Source organism: Bacillus rossius, chromosome 10, assembly GCF_032445375.1.
Source record: "Bacillus rossius redtenbacheri isolate Brsri chromosome 10, Brsri_v3, whole genome shotgun sequence".
Lineage (NCBI taxonomy): Eukaryota > Metazoa > Arthropoda > Insecta > Phasmatodea > Bacillidae > Bacillus > Bacillus rossius.
In genome coordinates, this window is record NC_086337.1 from 33103727 (window position 1) to 33131088 (window position 27362).

Consider the following 27362-nt stretch of genomic DNA (forward strand, 5'->3'; position numbering starts at 1 on the left):
TTTCAATAAAAAATTTACATCATAAAAATGTATTTACTATAAATATTTTTACAGAATATATAAAAGTTAATATTTAAAACATGAAAATATTTACAATTGTTTTAAGGCACAGAAATAACACTTCTAGCACTACCAAAACTGACACTTTTTTCTTACAGCATTAGCTGTCATTGTAGGTTAGATAAAATAATAACTTATGAACTGGGTTGTAAAATGCACTTGATTTGCAAAGTATAAATTTTTTTACTTAGGCATTAACTTTAATTGAACTAGCTGTTGACTTGCAATCATGTTTAGCAATCCCAGGGCATTGCTTAAATTTTACCATTGTAAGAAAAGTATGTTTTAGTTACAAACATTTTTACTAAAGTATATTGAGGCACGGATTTCACCACTGCTTCTGAGCTGGAATATATCCCAACCACAACAGAACAATGGAGCATTCCAGAATGTTCAAGAAGTTTTGGATTTCTCTTAGTTTCTATAAAATTTAAGAACGTTCCGGAATAGAAGTCCGGAACATTCTCAAATATTCCAGAATAGAAGTCCCTTTGAAGCCCAGAACCTTCTCAAACATTCTATAAATTTCTCTAACATCCTGGAACTTCCTAAAAGGAAATTCTGGCAATTTTTTAAACATTCTTGAATATCCTGGAACATTCTACAACCACTAACAACTTTCTTGCCAGTCTACCACTTTGGCACTCTATTCCCAACTGCTACATTGACTTCCCATAAGAAGTCCATTGGTGTAATACCCTATTTTCATACCAACATCTTCGAACCCAACCCCTGCAACACCAAACCAAATTAGTCTTCATGGATGGGAGATGGAGGGCTACCATACAGTCCCCATGTGGCAATGGGGTGGGTTGCGGAGTTATAACGGCAACCACTAACAATTATTGCATTAATTATATATATTTTAGAAATTTTTTTAGGAAATTCTGGAAACTTCAAGATGTTTCTCGAAAGTTCCAAACCTTTCTAAAACATGTTCACGCATCTTTGCCACCCACCAGTACACTTTGCTACTCAATAAGTCTATTCTAAAACATCCTTAAACATTTTCAGACTGCTTATGAGGAATCAACATCTTAAGAAAAGACTTTCATCACACACACTCTCTCAAACCCACCCATACACAGATACTGCCACCAATATCTCTTAATATCATTGGGAAACCAAGGACTATCTACCAAAATAACTGCGAATGGTGGGCAGTGAAGAAATGTGTTTATGAAGAAAAAAAAGGTTAACCTTATTTAATTTTATGATAAATGTGAAATTAAAACGATTTCTAATTGGTAAAATAGTGACAAAATTATCTCATATTCACACATTCAACTCAAATTATTCACTAGTATTAAATATTTATAAAAGCTAAGTACGTTTTTGGTAATAATACAAAAACACTTGCAATGAATTTCCATGTAATTCTGGCACTTCTATTTACATTTGTTTATGTCACTTTCAGCGTGAAATTCACAGTTTTATACTGTCATAAATTAATGCAGCCAGTATGCTACTACTGTGTGAACATGGTGGAAGAATGTTTAACTATCAATTTAAACGGTTTCAACTTCAGTGTTCACATTTTACACAAAACAACAGTTTCCGTGTGTTTGTTGTAGTCCATGGTTGAAGCCAATTTTTTTTTTCTGGCACTGGTCTGTGAACGTGATATTAAAGAAACAAATATAATATGCTTTTAATATGTTTCAAACTTGTATTTTCAGTTGAGAACAAGTTATGTTCCCTTACTATTTAGTGACAATTGTGAAATAACTTTATTTTGTGTATGGTTCAAATGCTGACTAAAGTGTTTGTTTAAGACTGTACCTGACAATATCTGTGTTTTTTTCGATTGTGTGCAAGTATTGAATCAGGTTAGAGTGCAGTTATTCCTTTGAAAATATTTAACAAGTTTGGCACAAACCCAGGCCCAGCTATACTAAAATCCATCCATCCATCCATCCTAAAAGTCATGATTGTAGAAAATTAAATCCACACAAATATTGAACAAAACTAATTAAATATGTTTGCATTTCAACTTAAAGTCATAATAAATTAGCTTTGAGCTACAATCAGCATAGGCCTGCTATACTGTCACAAAATGGCATGCAAAAAAGTTGCATACCAGTGTTAACAGATGGCTGGAGAGCATATAGTGGAAATGGATTCTTAAAACTACAAAACACTTCTAATTGCCTTCAACGATAACAGTTATTATTACTACCTTACATATGAGACTCATCTTATTGGATTAGCATACACGCTATAAATCTGAAGCCTTATTTCTTTCCTACAATTAATAATATATATTATCAATATTTACAATGACATGTTTTACACCCTGCAATACTACACATAAATACTATCATCTCATTCAGCCAAGTAATACTCGTGCTAACTATATAAAAGAATTTTAACACAGTCATACAATAATTTTATCAAAAAGTATGGAATCTCAAAACATCACAGATTCATAATGAGGTTGCACAAGTTTTTTAGTATACACTTAAATTTAAATGTAGTATATGAAATCCCTGTATTATGTTTAATGATTAAATATTGTCAGTTATGTAAAATACAAATACAATGACATCAGTTTAAAATACATTTTTTTGTAATTTTTATCACAACCATCTTCTGACTCAATAGTATTTACCCAATGCTATAGTTGCAATTCATTCTTTTATTTCATAAAAAGTTTGCAATAATGTCATACAACTATTTTTTGAGCTGGATTCTGAACTTACATTTTAAAAAAAATACTCGGGAGTTTGGTTACAATTTTTCTGAACTTGCTAGCTTGTGCAGAAACATTTCACATGCTCACACGTTTTTATCTGTGTAGACACTACTAAAAGTGTGCATGCATGTTGGATGTGGGCACGCACACTTCATTACATGTGTGCAGCTGACTCTTGAGGGTTCTTGTGAGTTTGTAAATCTTCACTAAACAGAGGCAGGTGTGCATGACAAGACTGGCACTGATATCAGTAGTGGTCTACTTTAAACTCCTGAAAACTATAGCTGGTTTTGTTTCTTGACTGGCCACGACAGTCAATTTAGTGAGGCAGATCAGAAACGTTTTCCCTTTAAGAACCCTGGCAGCCCCAGTGTTATTTCCACAGTAAAATCTGCATCACGTACAGAATTACGAATCTTGTATATTCAGCACAAACACAAAACGTGCTGGTAAAAAACTAATTCAGCAAACTACAATACCAGTGAATAAGTACACTTTCAAAAACTAAAATTTAATACAGTACAACCCGGTTATAACATTCCCGTTTGTAACATTTTCCCGTCTATAACACCATAATTTCATGGTCCCGTCATTTCTCCATTTATCACAATGCTTTAATTTCCCGCCTGTAACAATATTAAAATTTCTACATTCCCGCCTTTAACGTTCAAATTTGCTTTGATAACTGCCACAATTTTCAGTATCCCTTCCTTCAAAGTCATAATTTAGAGCGAAACCATAGCTAGAAAATACAGCACGCATATACAAACATCAGATGTTTACTTTTGTGTAGTTCACCATAGACGTGGTACACACGCACTCCACAACTTGCACCGGATTGACTATCAATATGGCGTCCTGTTCGCGCTCGTTAGCCTATAACTGGTTCCGTTATACTTATGATGCACATTTTGTGCACTGATACATGGTCAGAAGCAGTGCTACTGTATTCTATGGTGCTGGTTTTTGTTTCAAAGGTTTAACACCTTGAGATGTTTAAATGTTCTATGGATATATTCACGGCTTTTGTTTGTGGTTAACCTTTACGGTAATTTTTTTTTTTCACTTACTTATTGTAGTCACGGTCATATTTAATTAAAATACGCTGTATTGAAATTTTATTCAGGTTATTGTACGGCTATGATGGCCAATAAATATAAGCGAAATTCATATTCTGTAGCTGAAAAAATTCAGTTTATCAACCCCAACAAAACGTGTGTTGCGATTGCAAAAGAGTTTAATATTTCTGTTTCGACTCTGAACAGTATCGTACAAAACATTTTTTTCTTTAGCATATTATTAGGTATTATCTATAAATAAAATTGACCAATTTTCCACTCTATTGCTGTACTTAGTGTATTACTCCTGTACTTTGTGTTGTTTTACCTATACTCTTTAATTTAATTAATCCACGCGTAATTTATACAAAGTGAAGATTGACGCGTGCCCGCCCTTCCTATATTAAATATCACGTTACTTTACGTGATAATTAAACCCAAAAACGTGTTTTTATAAGTTCAGAAGCAATTCAGGGAAAAATGTATTTCGGCAATAGGCCTACTCACGTTATACAGTGAAACCTCTATTTAACAAATCTCAAGGGACCAAAATTTGTAGTGTTTGTTGTAAAGGGGTTTGTTAAATGGAGGTTTCGCACGATATATTTCTAGTCACCATAAAGCTTCACATAAATGGCTAGAACTGTCTTTCTGACTGTTTAATACGATATGAGGAATTAAACATGAAAAAGTACATAGAATACACTTGTTTAATGGCCGACCATTGCTTAGAAATTATCAATTCCCATCCCCAGTGCTTCCTGGCATGCCTTTGTTGATGTTTGATGCCCTAGCCTCCATTAACAAGTCAAAAAGTATCTTGTCCAAATCATCATTTTTACATACTTTCACACGTTTTCGATTTGTCCCTACCAGAGAAGCGTTGTTTTCGATCTGTTCCCGGTTGGATAATATGGTCGAAAGTGTAGACGCCGGGATGTCGAAACGTTTAGCTATATCACTTTTTTTTCCACTTTCATCAACTGCATTTAAAATTTCTAATTTTATTTTAACGTTAATCTGTCGCCGCTTTTTAGGATTAGAATTCATTTTACAGTAGTAACGTGTTGTTTTCCGTAACTACGTGTGGAAATAAATAAACAACAGTGTAAACTGAAAAAACGGAAATTGTACTAAACCATAGTTAAAAATATTTGCGTGTGTGCATCTTTAACCATAGAAACGCAAAATACACTAGTTGTTCGTCTTGCCAGAGCGATGGTATGAGAGGTTTCCGCCACTAGCGCTAAATGTACCCGCCATTTTGAACAAAGTGTGGCATGTATACACGACGTGTGTTATCCATGATGCTTTGTTTATTTATTGCCTTCCACGATGTTGCTTATTATTTTAAGGTTATACGCACGTATTTTTAAGCAGTGAATGCAAAAAAATTAGTGGATGTCTTGTAGGAGATGTTTATTTTTGCGTGTTTTTTCAATAGCGGCAGTTCGTTGTAAAGGGAATTTCACTATTTCGGAACAAATAAAATTCGGTATTTAGAGGTTAAAACAGCATTGATCTTATGGCGGTTCGGCAGGACCAAAATTTTATTTCGTTGTATGGGGTTTTTCGTTAAATAGAATATTCGTTAATGGAGGTTTTACTGTATGCGGCGACGAATATGTGCGACGTCGTAGGTTATAAACAAAGCGACGAACAATAGAATAATTCATTAATGCAACGAACCATCTTCATCCTTTATTTTTTTTACGTCGCTATAACCCCACATATTAATGTACTTCAAAATATAATAGTAAATATGGACGAGTTGTGTAAACAAATGTATATTTTTCTCTTGCCACAGCTAAACATGTACATTGTGACGCCATCTTGTGACCGGCGATCTACCAACTGTATTTATATTTTATAATAGTATAAATTTAACTAATTAAGTTGTGAAAGCAAGTTTAAATACTTTTTAATACATAGGATTGAATATTAATGTAGGAACATATAATTATTTATGTCAAGTTTATCTTTTCTTTTTAATTATTAATATCTAGTTTATACTTCCACCACCAGGGCAGGGAAATTTCGGCGAGATTCATGCGCACGCATCTCATCCCTTCCAAAGAGGAGTTAGTTCGCCCCTCCCTTCTTTTTCTTCGTTCCCGCGCATTTCTCCCTATATAAAGGCGAGGTCATCCACCTGAAAGTCAGTTGATCGGCCCGACGGCCAGTGTGGCTGGATTCCGCCCACTGGTCATAGGACGATCATAGGGGGAGCAGCAGAACGACTGGCTATCCGTTTTCTGCTGCTCGCACCCCTCCTTCGCGAGTTAGGCCATCCGAGGACCTATCTCGGCCTAGGGAATTTGTCTCCCTTCCCCCTCCCCTTTCTGGACGATAGGGTGTACCGTGTGTTTCAATTCAGTGTATGTTGTAAAAGCCGATGCAGGCAACAAATTGAACTGTTTCTACAATTCAGGTCAATAAAAGTTCCGTGAAAATACCGACATTATTTTCAATCAATAGTTTAGTCCCTATCTCTCACCCCACTAGCTATTCGCCTGCATACCAGCCGAGTGTGAAACCTGCCGCAAGACCAGCAGCTCGACCTCCTCCTCCACCCGGCTACCTGGCTCTCACCCAAGAGAGACATCGGTGAGAGAAGAGAAGAGACGGAACACCAACCAACACCGTCAAGATGTAATTTTATGATTTCCTGCTTATAACATTTTCCTGCTTATAACATTTTTTTAAGTTGGTCCCTTGGAGAATGTTATAACAGGGTTGTACTGTACATCAAAAACAAGTGTTATAGTTTTTACAATAAATGAATACTATGTACTGGGATATTTATTACGTATTTCAAAAAATATATATATATATTTTTGAGACTGGAATTGCACTGCATATCAGACTGTCTTGGAGTTTGATTTGATCCAACCGTGGAATGTCGCCACTGGTCTAAGACCGGGTGGGGGTCAGTAGGAGCATGGGTTCATGCTGGACATCTCCTCCCCCCAGTCGGCGCCGGGCTCCGCGCCCTTGCGCCCGCACGGGCAGCAGGAGGCGCGGGCGAGCGCCGTGACCCTCCCCTGGCCCAGCACGCACACGTACAGCACCAGCAGTGCCTGCAGCACGTTCACCAGCACGTTGCAATAGAACAGCACGCTGTAGCGCATCCACGACAGCAGCAGGAACAGCCAGCCCACCACCATCACCAGGAACAGCTTGGCGAACATCTCGAAGCTGCAACACGATCACGCTGGATCATTAATACACTGATATGTAGAGACCGGACAAATTCGCGAATTCATTTCGCGATAGGCTAAAACACAAATAGTTATACCTCAGTGCTGCCTCTGCTACTGGCTCACAACTCGCCTGGATGACTCAGGGCCAAAGAGAAATACCCGACCAACACTTCATCGAATCACAGGCTGCTACGTTGGGGCGTCTCACAAGACAGCAGCTAATGGGTGGGTGACATTTGACAGAGAGTACGTATAACTATGGAGTTCATCCTACAGGTCATTGAACCCGCGAATTTTTTCCGGTCCCTACTGATATGGTAGGAATACCAGGTGTGAAAATGTGAAATGCAACCCGATACAACGCAGGAACACTGTACTGAAATGAAAACTGAAAATGAAGTTGGATTCTGAGGGAACTAAAAAATGTGCATCTGAAAAAAAAAATCTGAACGTGATCAGCTTGGTTATTTAGAATATGGCAAACCAAATAATTTTGGGTTTAAGACCTTTCACTTTATTTCCAAAACTGCTTTAAATACTAACTTGCTACAAAAAAAAAAAAGAAGCCAAAATCTGCCCCAGACGTCTCAACAACAGCAAGGTCTTTAAGAGACAGACAAACTCGGTGACACAGTCCAAATAAAATAGGGAAGGAACCACCCCAGAATTTCCCTGGAGATGTTACAGGAAACATATGGAAAAACTAAATCAGGATGGGGTTCGAACCCGGGGTGGTCGAATATGCATTTCTTGGGTATCTTGTTTATTTGGAAGAAGTATGTTATTACAATAAATTTATATTTATTTTTGAAAACTTGTTAATTTCTTGCAAGATATGTCTGAACACAGACTTGGTGTGAAAAATGGCATCTTTTGACATACAGGATTCCGAGTTTGGTGGGGGGGGGGGGGGGGGGGGAGGTATGTTGTCGGTCAAAAATGTTTATTGCGACCCTATTACTGGGAACCGAGAGAGGTCGTAACAATTGGGTATTACTATATAGTCATTTCTGATTTCAATAAAAAATTCTTATAATGAAAGTCAATAATATAACAATTATTTACTGAAGTTACATAAACATTAGTGCCTGGTGAACAATGGTTTTAAGTTTATTTAAAGTTCATGTACTAATCAAAAGTCAATTAACTATTCGATACAATTCTGCCATTCTTATAAAGTGACCTTAAATAAAAGTAGGTAAAGTACATCTTAAATATAAGGCACAATATAAATTGACTTGAAAATACGTTAAAACTTCACTGCAGCCAAGCTCAATCATACAAGATAATGTATCCTTTAAAATTCTTCATTTCAGTCACGTAATATGACATAACACTGCATTAATATTTCACACCTGAAGAAAATTTGCATTACAAAAATACTCCTTTAAATTATAATTACAGGAGAATCCCGTTATAGCAAGCACAGCAATAGCGATAACACTGCTATAACGAGGTCTTTTTGAGGAATTTACGGCGTGATCGCGTGAAGCGCGCCTTTGTTATTTGTCTGCTTTATCTCCACTCCTCTCGCTCGCCACTAGACATCTTGCCGTTGACACCTGTCACATTCTTCAGCCTTGCAGTCGCCATCTAAGTGCGTGGCTTTAAAAATACAATCCTGTCCTTTCTTTCTTTTATCAAACTTCCGCTTGGCTTCAAGGCCAAGGTATGCTCGACTCGAATAAACTAAGCCTTTGAATATACATATACTTGTACACATTTCTTATTATTTAGAAAATAGACAAAATCTATTTTTTTTTCCGCCATTAAACATAACAATGTGCACTATTTTTAAAAATATAAATGCTCTTAATTCATTTGTTGGGACCTTTTCATTAACGAATAATAACATTGTTTATAACTATGTTAGGCCAAAAAAAGTCAGAGTCGTCTTTATACTTGTTGCTAATTGATCGCGTTAATAATACACAAATATTTATAAACTTGTTTGGAATTATTTCAGTCGTGACACATTTACAAACACGCCAGGTTTTTTAATTTTATTATCTGACAAATAGCAGGCACTACCGTATTTATTTCTGAATCGCTAGGACAGTTTTCATGTAACTTTTGTTTTGGTCAGTTGTTGGGGCATCTGTCCGGGAAGGAGGTGGTGATGGTTTGAGTTTAATCCCAAATTTATTTTCAAAAAAGGTTTACAGGTTTCTTTAAATTAAAAAAGTATGTTTTCCAGCAACTATTTCATTTGAGGCGTACGTGTGTTGCCGCACTCCTGTTTTTTTGCAAGGAATTAAATCATTGCGCTACACTAGCGCCGTCTGTTAGCAACATCCTGAACCAACATGGCCGCCAGCAGACAGCCCGCGTCGACAATAGATAGCAGGACAATGCTGCGTCGGCCGCGGATTGCGGGCTGAGATGCTATACTTACGTGGCGTGGTAGGGTATTCTGGTTATTTTGACGCAATCGGTGATCGCATCCGTACTTGTGGGGTGAGGGCGTACCGGTGTTAAGGTTCCAATTACTGGTGGAATTAGTGGGCGCCACCACGTGGACCCGGCTCGACACTCTTACTCAGGGCGTTACGTGGCCCGTGTGCGGCGAGATATTAGCCCTCCTGATATTTAATCCAGCATCTGTTCCTAACCGAGCCCGCTCTCAGCGTCGGGCACGCTTCTAATTAACCGCAGTGGGCTCTTAGGGCGTCCCACACGCCGCTGACTGGGTTAAGGACCCACGTCCCCCCCCCCCCCCCGAACACAAAGACACGTGACTCAATTAAGTTGGTTTTATTTACTCACGTTACACGCCCTTATACAATCCTTCCTTGATACTGTTAGAAAACGCCCGAGGCACGAATCGATTTAGGTGAGGAGGCGAACCACGCACGTGGTCGCCTCAAGTCGTTACTTATTACACGGATGACTAAAAACTCTGGAGAGTATAAGAATGATTAATTAAACAGTCTCTCCGACCGAGAGAGGCCCCGAGGATAGAATGAAAACAATTTGAATAAATTAACTTAACAGAACTACTTCTCGGTGAAACAACGGTGATGTCCTCGAGGTGTCTCCAGAGACGTCCGCTCTCGGCCGGCTGAAGAAGGAGACTCGGGTGAGACAAGGGCTTGCGGCAGGCAACATGGCGCCCTTCGCGCCGAACACAATTACCGTTACATCTCTGCGACTGTGTGCCCCGGGTTATTATTAAAAATAACATGAACTCTTTATAAAAATTAGCATATCACATCCATGACCAGACCGTCTGTAATAATTCCTTATGTGGTAAAATATACAGTAAAACCTTTTTGTTGCGACCCCATTTATTGCGACCACCTCTCTATTACAACCCGATTTCGAGGAACCGTGAAAAAATTGCCGAAAATCCGAAGATAAACAGACAGAAAATAAGTTTCTTGTGGTGAGTAACGTGTTGCTGCGTTTCTCTTGCCGAGTGCTTCCTGTCGACCGCTGTCAGCGCTTAACAACCCCCATTCCACGTCCCTTTGTCGGCAGGGTGCAGATAAAGGTTTTTGTGGCAACGTGTTTACGTTTAGCTTATTGCGAGTGTCTAGTGTGGTACGCAGTTAAGGCAAAGCTACCTGCTGGATTTCTCTTGATTTTGATTACTATCGGTTGACAATACACAGCGACCGACTGGATGCACGCCCGCCTCGACTTGTTTTAACTGCCGCAGCGATGTTTATTTTGACAGCTCAAGCAATTAATTTTTCCCGTGGGTTGATAGAAAAAGGTCGCTTCACCCAGCATAAAAAAAAAGGCTACGCCACTTATTCCCCGCGCAGGAAACACACTGGCTGCCGTCTGTCTACCCCGCATTTATCTTTCTTCTAACATTCCACGTTCTCCTCTCGCGCGAGCAATAACTAGGGCCACGATTATATGGTGAATCGCGAAATCGCGAAATTTTCCGCGAATTTATATGGAAAATGCGAAAAAAGCGATTTTTAAGAAAAACCGCTAAATAACACCGAAATTACACAATACAAGTCTCTTATATTTTAATGTGAAAAGCTTAATAGTCAAGACTTGCCCGGGTCCTGGTTGATAAGCTGGAAAAATTTCCTGCCTTGCATTTCTACATGCTTCCTCTAATCAGCTTTAGGGCGCCGTCTGGTCAGCGTGTGTGTTAGTGAAGCGGGATGATAAGATCGACGCTCAATGGTAGTTCTAGCGCGGTAAAACCTCTAAGTGCAAGGCTTCTGAACTGGCGCGCAGTCATCTCGTTCCCGTCAGATAACAGTGAAATTTGAGCGGTGACCATAACATTATATGGCGGAAAAATAAAGATAAAGGTGTAATGCATTTCCCTATGATACTTTCAAGAAATTTGTAACGGGTTTTTTACACCTAAAACTTCGAAAACATGTCTTTTAGCCATTTTATCTCAAAAGAACCATTAACAAATTCTTAAATGCTTTTCGTAAACAGACTCCAGTCGGATATATAGTATAGTTTGGAAATTGCGTAGGTTTTTCGTGGCTGTGCGCGGCACACGACTGTAGTTGCCATGCGTCACGCGCCGAGAATGTTGTCCGGCAGGAAGGGCGAGTATAGTTCATTTGCGGCAAAAATGAATACTTTTACGGCCCTGCTAAATTTTTCCATTAAATAAATTTTGAAGTTTCAGTGATTTTCCTTCAGAAATAATGTTGTGTAACTAACAAACAATTTGTATCAAAACAATTAACGGTAAATGGCTGTCGCGGGGGCCCTTAAAAATTTTTCATTTTACCAGAACTGGACTATACAAACCTGGCTTTAGTCGCACACAGTTTGGTGAAGGTGAGGAAGGATGTTGACAGTTTCACATGCCAAAGGACGTTGAAGTAGGAGGGGGAGAGAGACACGATGGTTTGTATGCCTGGGAGGGATGAACCTTGAAGTCTAGACAAGGGAAGGAGAGGTAAGCCGTATGACGTCATGCATCCGCCGCCTGTGCTGCCGCCAGCCTGTCTAGACGATATTCCCGCGCTCCCACTTACATTGCACAAGCTACTGCTGCCGTATTTTTAAAGGAAATGTCCCATTATTTTTTTGTTATTCTCACATGAACATTATTGGAAATATTAAAGCCGACACAAAAAATACGCTGTGTGTTAAAGTTAACAGATTTTAATAATCTTTCATTTTGTTTTGTTTTAAATTTTTTTTCTTCTGATTTTCACATTTTGGTCAAAATGTCCAATTTTTTGACGGTTCTCGAGAATGTATTCGTAAAATCACTGCTTCGTTAAATCCGGGGTTCGTGACATCGGGGTTCTAGTGTATTTAACTACGGCAAGCAAGAAATCGTACATGTAATCTAACCAGTAAAAATAAACTGTCTATTGACATATTTTCTTTAGAGGTGGCCTGTAGGGCGACGGACTTGTCATGAAGGTTTAAAGCACAGCCGTCTAGCATTGTGAGTGACAGCATCCTGCCATTGTATGGCTGGTTTCTTAGCGAGTAGCGGTTTGGGAAAAGGGGTTGGGGGGGGGGGGGGGTTGAAATCAACTGAAAATTTCGGAAAACATCTATTACGACCCCCCCTCTATTCCGACCCTATTCCTGGGAACCGTGAGGGGTCGTTTCAGAGAGGTTTGACTGTAGTTTAAATAAAGTTATGTGTTGGTTCCGTCGTCGCCCGCTAGGGAGCGTTCGTGGCCGTGCTTGCACGTATTTTATTACAAAAACATCATAATTTAATGAAACAAAAGGCACTCACATACATAGTTGTTGTGACACTATTTTGGGGCAAAAAAAAAGGGTTAAAATAATTATTAATACATATAGGGGTGCGGCGCACTGCAGCTAAGCGCCCTCTTGCTGTAGTTTGTGGCGCGCAGTTTAAATCTCACACAGCTACGTACGTCATGATACAAATTCCGGGTAGGAAAGGTGGTGGGAGAGGGAACGGAGGATGATTAGGCTCATGGGGCGAAGCCCCGGATGATGTCAGGGGTATCGTTTTAAAGATAATTCACACAACTGCTCACAGAAATTAAAATTTCCATAATATAACCTGTTATTTTCCAATTATACAGGTTTAAACACAATTTGTATGCTATTTTCGGTTAATTTTTATTTTTTGGTGGCCAAAATCTGTCCAATTCAGTTATAGCGAGGACACGGTTATAGTGAGGATCAAACCCGGAACCGTGACACCTCGCTATAACGGGACTCTAGTGTATGTAAATGCAAATTTTATTTCTACAAGTGTTTTATAAGCATAATAAGTAGCAAATATTGTGTACATATTTCTAATACTCGCAAAATTGAGATTTTTTCATACATGTACCGTGTTTTCTTGCATAATCATAAAACTTTTTATTCTAAAATCAAGCTTGAAATGTAGGGGTGCGACGATTATGTGGAAAATATTTTTTTTTTAGTTAGATAAAATTATTCATAAAAACAAAAACCATTTCATGGAAAGTACGTTATTTAAAACATGAAGTATAAAAGAGCACGCCAAACTATTTAAATTAATAAGTCATGCAACCAAAAATCTTTCAACTTTAAATAGAAAAACATAATCTGTGATTCAAACGCAAGCCGAACGAACTCTTAACTATCGCCACAGTAAGTACACACTCCACGAAAGAGAGCGGGCCATCAGATGTAGTTAACTCGGCACTCGACAAAGAGCGCGCGTTGTATGCACTCGGCGAGATATAGATATTCTGCTACATGTGCACGCTCTATACGGGAAGCAACATAACCAAACATTAATGATTGCAACGACGCTGGCTACATTTTTGTAAGCGGTAAACCGCGGCGACGCAGACGAAAAGATGAAGGTTATAAAGTTTAAAAACGGTTTTAAAAGAAAATTTACACATTAGACAATTTAAGTGGAACCTCGTTACTACGAGAGCTTACAACGGCAGTAAAAATTCTCGTAACGAGTACTCGTAATTACCGAATATAAAAAATTAAAGTCAAGTTAGATTCTGGACCGTCCAAACAGTCTTAATTTCACACCGTAATTTGAAAACGGTGCACTATAGTGAAAAAACGTGCCGAATAAAAACTGTAGCAAATTAAATTACGAATAGAAAGTGTCTCCATGGAATTTTTTTGTATCTACAACGGTTTTTGATTTAATCGCGAATTAAATGGCCTGAAAAGACCAGCGCCATTCAAGGTCATGGAGGGAAGGTATGTGAAGCAGTGAAAAAAAAAGGAAGCAAAGGAAGGAAGAAAGAAATGGTGTTGGCTGGTCTATTTTTAGATTTACCCCTCCAGCCGACTTAGGATGGGAAGCAACTGGCGCCGTTAAGCGAAAGAAAGAGAGGGAGGGAAAGAGAGAGAGTGCATGTTGTTTGTCACCAGTCCTTCCACCCAGTCCTTCTGGTGCCCGTGTAGCCACATAGCTGTCTGTAATTACTGCGTGAACCTTAATTTTTTTAACTGACAGTGTTTTTCCTTTTTTGAAGATGCCATTCAAATCACTCGTACTTACGAAAGGGTCAACAAGGAGGCACTCGTAATAACCGGTTTAATTTACTATGATTTACGTAGTCAAACTGATGGTGCATTACGAAACTGTCGTATAAACGAAGGTCTCATAGTATCCCGTACTCGTAATAATGAGGTTCCACTGTACGTATTTTCGTTAATTAAATAAGTAAGAGGTAATGTCCGAATAAATATTAGATTTCTATTTTAAAATACATAGTTTTATACTGAAAAAATACCCACACAAAGCGCTCGGAATCTAATAGCGGGACCAAAAACATCATGTAACGTTAACGCAAGTTTTTTTTATCCTAATTTTGACGACCAAAAATAAAAATATGGGTGCGAAAATTACGCGAGTGCGACGATTATGCGATAAAAGAGGGTAGTTAATTTTATTTTTGTGAATGAATAGCAGTATCTGCAAGAAATTACTACCCACAAAATTGGCTATGCAACTCTAAAACTAACTTGAAGTAACCTGCTCCAAAAGTGCTCACAACATCAAACAATATTGTTTTCTCCGTGTCTATTTTAAACTGTTTCTATTTCCAAATAATATACTGTACACACACACACACATACACACATATATATATTTTTTTTTAAATTATATCTGACCTGTACTTCATCTTATGGTGAATTCTGCCGTAGGTAGACATTCTGTTAATGATCTGCCCGGTGGTCAGGTAAAAGAAGAGGTTGACTAGGATGGTGAAGGCCACTGGTGTGAAAAACATGGCAACTCCAAGCCAACCTGCAAACATTCATGCATGCATCAAAACAGTATGACACTTAGTTTTTTTAAGTTATATGAAGTGCATGAATTTTCATTTTGACTTGTGAATTTATGACAGAACATATATCTTCAGACTAATCTGATCTCAGCTTGTTTTCTTGTATGTTAAGTCCCTTAGTAATATACTGTACTAGTTTTTCTAGAACTTAAAATTGAAATACAGAACACCAAAAAAAATGTTGGCTGAAAGCAAAATATAAATGCATTTAAAAAAAAAGGAACTAGGCATGAATGTATAAAATGAATGTATCACACTGTGCAAAATATGTATATTTAACACAACATAAATCATACTAAAATACATGTGTTACCTGCTATTGCAAAGTAATATGTACAGTCGACTTTATGCTACCCCATCAAGGTAAGTCCCTACCATATTGTGTTATTATTTTTTTATGGCTTGATAAGTAATAGGAATTAGCTTTGAGCACTTATTGTGACAATTCACAGTTAGAGTAGTACCCTAATTATACTATTAAGCAGCAATAGGAGTCACCTTAAGAATGTATTATTTATGACCCGTTATTCCAGAAATTTGAACAACTCAAATTTGAACATGCAAGCTGGCAGGGCCAATTCCTCTCATTGAGCTAGACAATCATTAACTGCATACAGTGACATGTATTTTGATATCAGTACATGCCTATTTCACATCCATTCTGCGGGGGAGCAGTGGCAAGTCACCACAGGTAACACAGTGACTTCCATCACTGCTGTGTTACTTAGGGCACCCTGCTTTGGACACGAACCACAATGAGTCATTATCACAGCCCTAATTAATGTGCCCCCTCCCCTTCTCACCATCACCATTTGTTTACTCCAATTCGCCATACGCACTTAGCAAAACATTCCTGTACCTACCTATGTCAATAGATGTTATTTATATTAACATTATATTATAAAATTATTTTAATAAAATTAGTTATATATGAATAAAAAGGACATATGTTATAGTGTTATAGACAAACTGTAACATAGCATAATTCCTGCCCCCTGCTACTAATAATACTGTAACTGAGAATGTTATGTTACTGATATTTTCTTCAGGTTTCATAATCAATTCATACTCATGTTTCTTCTATAATGCACAGTACCTATTTAAGGTATTTTGTATGTGCTTAAATATTAATTTATTATTAATTTTGGTTGAGTTTTATGTAAAGTTGAATGTAGTTTTTACTTTTATAATTATTTTCTCTATTTTGCTTGATCAGTTAAAATTAACGTATGTATTAATTACATTTTTACAATTTTGACGCATATTCTGGTTAGTAAGGCTGAAACATTCTAGAAGTTTTAAAAATAAAGGCAGACACAGGCGAGACACGGGCTTAACACTCTGTCGCCAGTAGGTTATTTGGGTTATTTCTCATGCATCAAGTTACCTTGTTGGGAAAACCCAGCACGTAGGCGCATAACTGCGCAGCAGTGGAGTAGAACATTCGCTGGGCGCCATTTCGCCAGCCAATCAGGACAAACCATGCTGTGGTCTGATGTTACTTTCCAAATTTTAAGGGAACAAATATTTGGTCATGTATCTGGTTCTGTTTTGTGATTGGTCGGTTGCCTCCCCTTTGTTTTCGCCTTTGTAAGGGAAGACAACTTCATCCAACAGGTTGTCGCTCGGTTGTCGCCACGTGCAGTTGGGTCGTCTGCAGCTCACAAAATTATTATGTGAAGAGTGACGGGATAATTTCACCCCTGTTGGTCAGGGCCAGGCCGAGATTTAAACTTTTTTTGCATTCGTTGGACTTTTTTTAATGATAAATTTGATCCCAGTCGTTTCCATCGGCACGTGGCAACAGTAATCACCGGCGAGACCACACTGGTCTTGCATAATTCTGTACTTCGCTTCAAATTTAAGTAGAGGATGGTTCCTTATTTCAGTCTTTGGTCAGTCTTTTTTGTATAATCGAGCGGCGAGCTATAGTGACTAGGAAAATCATTTGGACACATAAGTTGTGATCGGTGTTTGGTTTTGAGAAGATAATAAAACATAAACTGTCCAAAAAAATTCTTTTATTTAAAAACTTTATACGCAAAACTATTCCCATTTACGGACTCATACTAACTTTGATGAAAAGGCGAATACAACATAATCTTTGAAGTCATGGCAGATTAACCTCATAAATTTTCAAGTTATTCAAGTATTACTCTGGGTCACATTAGCCAGGCCAACCTAGGATGTACCAATACCTATGCGATAAGATTATATACAACTTATTTGTAGGGCTTATGTCAAAAGACATCCATGCTGTAAGGTTATATAATAATTTTATTCAAACATTTTTTTTTATTAAAGGATCTGTAGGAATTTTATTTTATGAGATATTCTTACTTTATATATACATTTATAAGACTATTTTCTGATATCATGGTGGCCGAGCGGTTAAAGGCGCATGCTTTAGTTCGAACTATTATCAAAGTTAGCGCCATCTGAGTGTGGTTAGTACTTTGATGGGAAGACCAAAATTTTTATAAAATTATAAAAAAAAATATACATACAAATGAATCATGTGGGTTCGCCAGCTTTTCGAGGTTTATGAGACTTCCGTGCAGACGCAGCACCATTTTTACGCATCTCCATTCCATACTCATGAAAGTATTCCTACCGAATGCTGTACACAGAAAGCTAAAATGTTTACATATAAAAAAAATAATTATGAAAATCATGTATCACATATGAAGTCTAAAAGATTTATTCAGAAATTTTTAAATGTTTTCTGCAATATAGTAGATGCATGCTTCTTATGTCTGTGATAATGATTTATATATTTCTATATATTTAATTTCCCTGTATTTTGTCTCAACTTTTCTTAGATTCATCGATTTGTAGTTTCACTGTATGTTCAAATATGATTAGAGAAATAGTTGATAATCAGGAATACTGTCAGTAGCCCACTGCCTACCCAAGTTGTTCTGCATGAGGACGCCGGGCTGCGTCTTGATACCCTCCGGCTCGAGCATGAAGTGGGCAAACAGGGCGACGGCAGCCATCGACAGGGTGCAGCACCACACGTACAGCGAGTAGTAGCAGTACTTGCGCCCGTCCGTCACACGCAGGTACACGTTGCGAGACCTACAAGACGGCCATTTGTGAATGGCATGGCCACCGTCGTATTATTTCTTGAATTACCTACCAACTTAAATTCATTATATTACTAAAAATCAAAATTACACACTTGTATAATTGATACAAATTTTTACAAAATACTTTTTGAAATGATAGGTAGTTTGAAAAATGTGAAGTTAGGCTAATTATTTATTACAAAAAAAAAAAGGAAACAAAAGTTAAGTTTCATAACAACAGCTCCTTTGTTAACAGGATCCTTTTAAAGCCACTCGCCTAATAGTTTGCTCTCTGGCTAGCATAAACTGTGTGCTCTTCCAAGTAACATCAGAATTTACAATTATTTCTTACTGATTTACTTTATTTCTAATAGAATGAAAAATAACAGTAAATATAAAACAAGTTACTCGAGCATAAAGACATAACCTGTTAATTGTCAAACATCACCTACAGAGAAAAAACACTAGGCAAGTTTTATTAATTCCAGTTATGATAAATTCTCTCTGAGCAAGCACACACAATCAATTCAAAGAAATTCATACAGTTAGAAGTTTGGGACTATTGCAGACATTCAAAACTACAGTACACCAAGATTATCTGCAGTGAATCAACAGCTTGGTCTCGACTTGTCAAACAACACAGCATTTTTTGAATACCTATGTACTTAATGGAATTTAGACAAAGTTCTCTTTTTTTTCCCCCTATAGTTTGGTGATCCTGATGTTAGTATAGACATTTTATAGTTTGTTGTTTTAAATGTGCATGTATAACAAAAACATACCAAAAAAAAACCATATAACATACATGGCAACAAAGGCATAGTATGAATAAGAGTACTGATTCAAAAGTTCAAAACATATAAACATAAGCATGTCATCATTTTAACTAGCATTAAAAAGCTTCCACCAAGTTACATAAATAATTATTGACAAGTGGAACAGTTCACAATAGTCAAGTAATTAGAGACGAATACAAATACCCAAATCCAGGGAAATTGGGGAAGAAACCATCCAAACATTTGCTTGAAGTGATTTCTGGGAATCACACAAAACCAAAATCAAACCCAGGTCCCTGGAATGTGAGTGCCATGTTTAGTTATTGAGCCACCACACTAGGTAAGATTACCTAAACAAATATCTAAAGCTGTTTACATTAGTGAACATCATTTCACTCAAGACTAGAAAATTTATTAGATTATAGCTTTCTATTTCTACAATGTCAATATTATTTTGAAACCGTCAACTGTAAAGAGTAATGTTACAAAGGAAGCACTGATTACACGCAGTAAACACACAATGTAAAAAGTTAAACTAAGAGTTTTTTAAATACCAGTTAAAAAATCATGCAAGATGCAAAAATGCAATGCACACATCGGTCAACTTTCATTATCTTGCATTTTGGCTTTGCATTTCTGCCATGCATATTTTAAGTGATTAATTCTGAAAACTTTTTAAAGCAAAGACATTATGTGCGTATAAAGCCAAAGTGTTATTTTTAGTGCATACATAATGTTTTTACAAAATTAAAAAAAAAAAAAAAAAAAAAACACTTCTAAATCAAATTATTAACTATTTCATATGAGTCTATGATAAATATGAGTTAATACAAGAAACCTAGGGAATAAATTAGTTTTCTACTGTTTTGCAGATTCAAGTTATAGGGTTGGTCATGTCTTACAACTTTCATGTTTTAAAAACAATTGTGATTTTCTTGCATTGGATGCGTGTTGCACTGTAATGCCATCATGTTCCTTAAATTACAAAATTATTATTATAGTAATGCACAGTAACTAAAATAATACAAATTAGATCTACGCAAAATTGAACATAAAATCTTACCTAAATGTCCTCCAGATGTAGTATCCCAAGCTGTTCAGCCAATAAAAAGAAGCGAGAAGTCCCACATACATGAAAGTATCTGCACACGACAAACAGGTTGAAAGCAAAGCAATGCAGTTGACCCAGATTTTTTAAGCCTTCAAAAACATTACCTGACAATAATAAAGCAACATGCAAACCTATTCGAACCAACGCTGTTGAAGCAGTTTCACTTTTAAAATGTCCAAATCTGGAATTTAAATTTAAAATGAAATATTTCTCAAGCCAGGCTAAAATAATTCATACATAAAACTCAAAATTGAAGGCTGGCATTGCATGCACATAAGCCTACTAATTTCTGCACAGCACTAGAATCCAAACAGATAGGAAATGCTAGCAAAATGGTTGGAACACTTACATTAAGAAATCACAATGCACAGCTGAAACGAAAATATCAAAGCATGAAGCATAAACAGTACTTCATTACATCTTATCATACATTTGAACAAGTTTAATGGTTATTATATTTTATCAAGTTATGTTTTAATATAACAAAGAACAAGGAGATGGTGGACCAGCAACAAAATGCATTCGGAGAGGGAGATAGGAATACCTTAAAAAAAACTGACCAGCTCGCCAGAGCATCCGTCACATTTGCCACTCCCCAGTATCGAAACCTACCTGGGCTATCTAGGCAATGTGGGAAAGTCCGACTGACCGCTCCCCCAGGCCCTTACTTGTTTTAAAACATCAAAATGTATCTTTCTTATCTTTTTATTAACTCAAAATTTCATTTTTCTCCATTAAATTCTTTGAATGTAAACATTAGCTCGCTGAAGATGGTTCTGTGGTCTCGGGAGTCAAATGACTTAATGTGTCAAGAGTTTGAAGGTGTGCTTAGAGGTAGATGGTTGTAAACCATCTCCCGCTTGATTGATCTGTCGCCATCTTGAATTGACATGTTTAATTTATTACAATACTGGCAAGAAAAAACATCAATTAGAAGAATATTACCTATAACATTACATAACGATAGATTATAAACTAAGCCGAGCCATAAATGGTGAATTAAGCAAGTTTCTGAAGCTACGTTCTGTGGTTCATCAAGCCGTAAAATGAAATAATAAATGTACATTACAAACTGTAGCAAAATATTTTTTAATTGAAGGCGGTTAGATAATTGGTAATTTAATTTTCCCATCAATAATATTATTTAGGGACTAATCCTGTAAATTAATCGCTAAAACTCTTGAGCATTTGTTGTTTAGTAAACAATTTGGTCATCACACAAGCTGTGAAATGTTAACCTAATGATCATAATTATGAATGTTTGCGCAGCTTTATTACCGCTATTAGATAGCACTTATTGTATCTCTGGTGGCAACATTTGTGATGAAATAGCCCTTAAATAATCTGATGATACAAAAATGAACAACAGAGAGCTTCCGACACGGAAAGTGCGACAGAGCCCCGGCTCATTTACTTGTTCCAAGTTTGGTTGATGTCAATGCATTTTAATTCCATTTTTTAGTAAACTCAGTACGGTGCAACACTTGTATGTGGAAACAGCACGCACCTGCGACCAGGAAGCTGACGTGGTGCCGGAACTGCACGAACACCAGCACCAGGCCGGCGGCCTGGCTCACGGCGAGGCACGCGGCCAGCGAGGACACCACGTTGCCGGCGAGGTCGCGCAGCTGCGGCAGCACGAAGTAGACGGCGGCCACCGCCACGTAGCACGCCAGCGCCACGCCCCGGCAGGCGGGGTCCACCACCGTGCGCACCAGGTGGTCCGAGTCGTTCCAGGAGGGACCCGCGTCCGGGGAGCACACCAGCGCGTACTGCGCCACTTGCCCCGCCTCCTGGGACTGCGTCACGATTATCTGCGAGCGGGGACGGCCACTGTGCACCGAGGCGTGCCACATCTGGCATACTGTTCCCATTGGTGTTGTCATGGGTCCGAACATGATTTAAAATCACAAAGAGTAGGTACCTCAAAACTACCTTCCGAAACTGAATTACGTTTCGAGGGTAAAATCTAAAATAACACGGGAAAAAAAATTAACCATTGTGTTGAAAACATTCAAACCTATAATTTTCATTTCACAAACAAATATAACTTTGTGAATGGTGTAGCTACATTAAAAATACTGTAAAATATTTTTTAATGGTTGCTTAGGAATTACCAATTTAAGCCTGCCCTAAACAACCATTTACAAAATTTCATAGTATTTTTTACGTAACTAACCTAAGCTAATCAAACGTCGACACTTTTTTCAAGTATTTTAAATGTAGCTCCCCTATTCTCTAATTTTTCCATCACTCAAGTCTATGAAAGACTACATGGACATCTTTTATCCGCCACTAAAGTTGCTCATGCGAGCTGCGAACTTTGGTAATCTTTGATAAACTTGGGAACTGTTCAGGCCTCGGAATGGACTTGTATGAACTGGTTGCTACGCTACATTGCATTTCTTAAGCAACCATTAAAAATATTTTCCAGCATTTTTAATGTAGCTATACTAACCTAGCCAACTGTCCACAATATTTTAAAGTATTTTTAATGATGCTAACCTAATCTGAACTACCATTTTCACTATGTAAATTTTTTTAAACATTTATACAGAACATGCACAAATACGGCCTCAAAATGGAATGTTGAGAACGTCAGGTTTGCGAATACAGGAATACAGGAATGTCTCAAGTTTTTGGGGGGAAAAAAATTATTTTAGGTATTTCATTTTTATTATTTGTTCCCGCAATGTAAGACTATTACCAAAATTATTTTAAAAAAATATATATATATATACATATATATATTTTTTTTCAACCTACGGAAGTTGTGCAGCTCCGCTGGAAGTTACCTTGTCGAGGCAGTAAAGGCCGAGGTCATAGTCATGATATCTCTGCCCATCGAGGTCGCCTCCGCTCAGTTGAGACAGCTCCACGTCCGCACCCTTTGAATCGTGCTCGTGGTGCGAAATGAAGTGTCGCAGTTTGCCGTTCGGCAGCAGGCTCAAGCGATCCTGGGAGCCGGGGTAGTGGAAGATGGGCCATTTCAGCCGCGCTCCACATTCAGGCTGGCCAATCACTAACCGGAAGAGTGGCACCTGGCACAGAAAACCCTCGTTCTGTACAACTGACCAGATAACTGTAAAGAGCTTTGAAATGATGGAATTGTGCAGTTTCATATCAATCAAAAAATATTGAAAGAAAACCATGCTAGTTTATGTGAAAAAAATTTATTAGTGATTTTAATATTTTGTGCATTTATATTTTCTAGTTTTTAATGATTTTTGCCCCACAATTTTACATGACTTGGTAAGCCTCCCCACTTTTGAGATTTTTTAAATTTCTTTTGTAATCTTATCAAACATTGAAAAACCACTTTACCATAACTTATTTGGATTGTATGTACGTACGGCAAACAAAAATTCTTTGCATGGAAGTTATTTGCGAGATCATTACTTAACTAACTGAAATTCAGAATATGGTACAAATACTACAAAATTCAATGTGGCAGCTACTTCAGTGCACAGCACGTATTCCTCACAGAAAATGAACAATGTTAACAATTCTATTCAAATTTTTGCCTCCCATTAGACTAGTCCATCACGGAAGCACGAAATACAAGCATAATAATTCCTTACAATTGTTATTTAAAATGAATTTTTATTATAACATCTACATTGACTAAACTTCTCCAAAAAAAAAAAAAAACAGACTAGTAAACAATGAATGTCTGCGATAGTATGAATATGTGGATATTGTAAGTAAGCAGTTATGTAATGTTATTTTTTAACAAACCAGTAGGAATTAAGACACCTTTCTTTCAGGGTTAATTCAGAAAGTCTCAAATATATGAAAATCGTACCTATTCATGTTTTTTCACAAACTAGTAGGAATTACGAAACCATACCTTCAGAATAAATTTAGGGACATGTAATGTGTGAAACCCATGTTTTACGATTTTTTTTCTTTCCATTTTAAAAAGCTGTGATGTCCGTGTACTACCCCCGTCTACAATTTCAATGTCTTAAACTGTGTTCGACAGACACTGATCGCTTATTGGCCAATTTGACCCTCTGACTTCATGCGTAGTGTGGGCGATGGTCTGAATCTCCCTGGTCCGAATACATTGGTGAACTTGATCTTTTTGTCCCAATCTGTATTTATATTTACTGTGCTCTGGTGACTACTTTAGAAATCAGTAGATTCGGACATTGGACAACGCAATTGTGGACTGGACTGTTTTCCATGTGACAATGTAACGTCATTCACATTATGAAAGGACACGGATCGCCCACAAGTTAGGACTGTTGTAAACGGGCCTTTAGGGCTTTATGAGGTTAGTGACATGGGTCATAATTAGAATCTACACGGCGGGGCTGCTGGAGGACTTGGTGGAGGCAGTGGATGAGGGGAAGCAGGTAGACGCTATTTTTATAGATTTTGAGAAAGCGTTTGACAGGGTGCCGCACAGGAGGGTGATGGAAAAGGTGGAGGGGTTGATAGAGGACAGGAGGGTGGTAAATTGGACAGGGGACTTCTTGAGGGACAGGATCCAGCGAGTGAGAGTGGGTAAGGAATGGTCAGAAGAGGGAAATGTGATGTCAGGGGTACCACAAGGCAGTGTCATGGGACCCCTGCTCTTCCTGATCATGATGAATGATGTAGGGGAGGGGTTGAAAAGCAGGCTGCGGTTGTTTGCGGACGATTGTGTGCTCTATGAAACTGTGGGGGAAGGGGCGCACCTGGCAGAGGACTTGCAGAAACTGGAGTGCTGGTCGAGGGAAAACGAAATGGGTATAAATGTAGGGAAAACAAAGGTGGTGAGGTTCACGAGGAAGAGAAGGGTGGAGGGAAAAGTGTACTGCTGGAAGGGACAGGTGATCCAGGAAGCTGAGGAGTATAAATACCTGGGAGTGATCCTGCAGAACGACTTGGGGTGGGGAAAGCAGGTCAAGAAGGTGGTGACAAAGGGCAGAATGGGGTTAGGGCTGCTTAGCAGGACACTGAAAGGGACAGGTAGGAATGTAAAGGAAAAGGCGTACGTGACATTGGTACGGCCAGTGTTGGAGTATGCCGCGGCGGTGTGGGACCCCTATGTGGAGAAGGAAATTAAGGAGTTGGAGAGGGTGCAGCGCAAGGCAGCGAGATGGGTAATGAATATGTGGAGGAGAAGGGAAGGCGAAGGCAGGATGGGGGAAACTCACAGACCATCGGTGATGATGAAGGAGCTGGGGTGGGACACACTGCAAGAAAGGAGGAAGGTGGAAAGGCTGGTGAGAATGAATAAGGTAATTCGTGGGGGGGAGGGGGGGCTGGGGAAAGCTGGGAGCTAGGTTGCACAGAGGGCTGTATCGAGGAAGGAGGGATCATGAGTGGAAGATTCAGAGAGAATGGAGACGGACAGAGAGAGGAAGACAGGTATTCCTTGTGAGGACGGGGCGTGAGTGGAACGAACTTGAGGGGAGGACACTGGATCTGGGAGGAGGGAAGGACTTACGAAAGAGGCTCCAGAGGGGGGAGGAGTGAGGGTAGTTGGGGGTGGGAACTCCTTGCCACCGGGCGGAAGCCCAATTGCAGGTGTAAATTATTATATTATATTATATTAACTAACAAAACACACTACTTACAAAGAAAAAAACCCTTACATTACATTATTACGAGCCACTTCGATTAGAACAATAAACCCTAATCATTTCACCCTCCTCCCCAAAAAATTCTTTGCGTCTAAAATGACTCACGGGACCAATTTACCTGCACGTTGTCTTGACCTGACTCACTGCTAAATACAGGATTCCAAACCTCGCTGTCAGATTCATTCTTGTGAGCGCATCTGTTGTCTATCATCAGCTCGAACCTCTCGCAACACTTCTGCACACGAACCACGCCCTGGGCCGCTACTTCTATCATTCGCATGCACAAAAAAGACACCGCCAAAACTCTTAAGTACATTATTTAAAATAAAACGTTTTCTTTAAGCGCACACGTTGTACCGTCTTCACATCGATTGTTTACAACACATTGTTAAACTCATAGAGTAAGTAGCAGCGAGGGGAAGCCTTCATTTCTCAGCCGAGAGAGCCACATCCGAAGTTTCCCGAAGTTCATGCTTGCTTTTTTTTCCGTACCACACAGGTATATTTATTTGGGTAAAAATAAAAAAAAACAATTCGCGGGCTTTTATTCTCCAAATGCACGGGTTTACTTATAAGACGCCATTCTTAAAACTAGCAAGAAGTAATTAAAACAATTATTCAGTAGGTTAGCTGCATTAAAAATACTTTAAAACTTTGTGGATGGTTGGTTATACTATTCCCAAGAACAGCGAAATTGATAAATTCAATCCTTAACGAATCAAACCTAAGGATTAAAACTTAGCAGAAACAGTTACAAAGATGCATTTTTTATTTTAAAGCGTATTACAACACCCTGGCCGACCTCCTGTCATTTATTGTGACAATCATTATCAATAAAAATAAATTGAATTAATGTATGCTCAGAGAAGCCAATTAAACTCATACTTTATTCAGGTGTGCCCACAAGGGGGGATAACGACACAGACTGCGTCATTAAAATTTCAGGGGAGGGGGGTGGTTAAAAGACGAGAAAAATGTGTATATTATTTACATTATTATAGCTTCTAATGTGAAAATACGTTTCTGGTGCTTTCATAATTGAAAGGGATCTTGTAAATCAAATTGGCAACCCCACACTTTCCTCAACAAAAGCAGTTTGGCATCTGTCGGTTCAGGATGGAAATATTACCTGATATGACCAAAATTATTATTATTAGAAGAAAATCAGTTTTAATTAATGCAAAATGTGATAAAATATAATACTAAAAAAGTATAATATTATAAAATAATTGAGTAAATCATTGAGAAAATGGCATAAAAATTGGCGGGGGGGGCCCATCATTAGGTTTTGGTGGGGGGGGGGGGGCCATCATTAGGTTGTGGTGGGGGGTGAGTCATAGTGTTTGGGGGGGGGGGGTTGGCACCTCTGCTTTATTACCGTGTATCAAAATACATTTATATGAATAATAATAATAATAATCAAAATGTCTTCGGTGGTATTTTAGCAATTTTTAAAATGAAATAATAATAAAAAAAAGTATTTAAAGAACATAAACTATCGACATTTTCACATAAGATAAAAAATTCAGCTGTATGGATAGCTCAAAATAAAACAAAGACACCCAAGTGTTGAAAAAATTTTAT

The 27362-nt window shown here is 38.1% G+C and overlaps 1 protein-coding gene across 4 annotated transcripts; it reads right to left on the bottom strand.

The window, feature by feature from the left end:
* Positions 1 to 26174, bottom strand: LOC134535933 (probable G-protein coupled receptor Mth-like 5). Of its 4 annotated transcripts, none has more exons than XM_063375331.1 (7): positions 25897 to 26174; positions 22998 to 23243; positions 21710 to 22016; positions 20155 to 20233; positions 18156 to 18325; positions 15069 to 15204; positions 1 to 6893 (listed from the first exon to the last, which is right to left on the bottom strand). In XM_063375331.1, the coding sequence occupies exons 1-7, from the start codon at positions 26092 to 26094 to the stop codon at positions 6761 to 6763; spliced, it is 1269 nt and encodes a 422-aa protein (XP_063231401.1). In that variant the 5' UTR covers positions 26095 to 26174; the 3' UTR covers positions 1 to 6760. The 4 variants fall into 4 exon arrangements, with proteins under 4 accessions (XP_063231401.1, XP_063231398.1, XP_063231397.1 ...); XM_063375328.1 differs by having other exon boundaries at positions 1 to 7011; XM_063375327.1 differs by having other exon boundaries at positions 1 to 7011; positions 21710 to 22001; positions 25897 to 26151.
* Positions 26175 to 27362: the final 1188 nt, after the last annotated feature.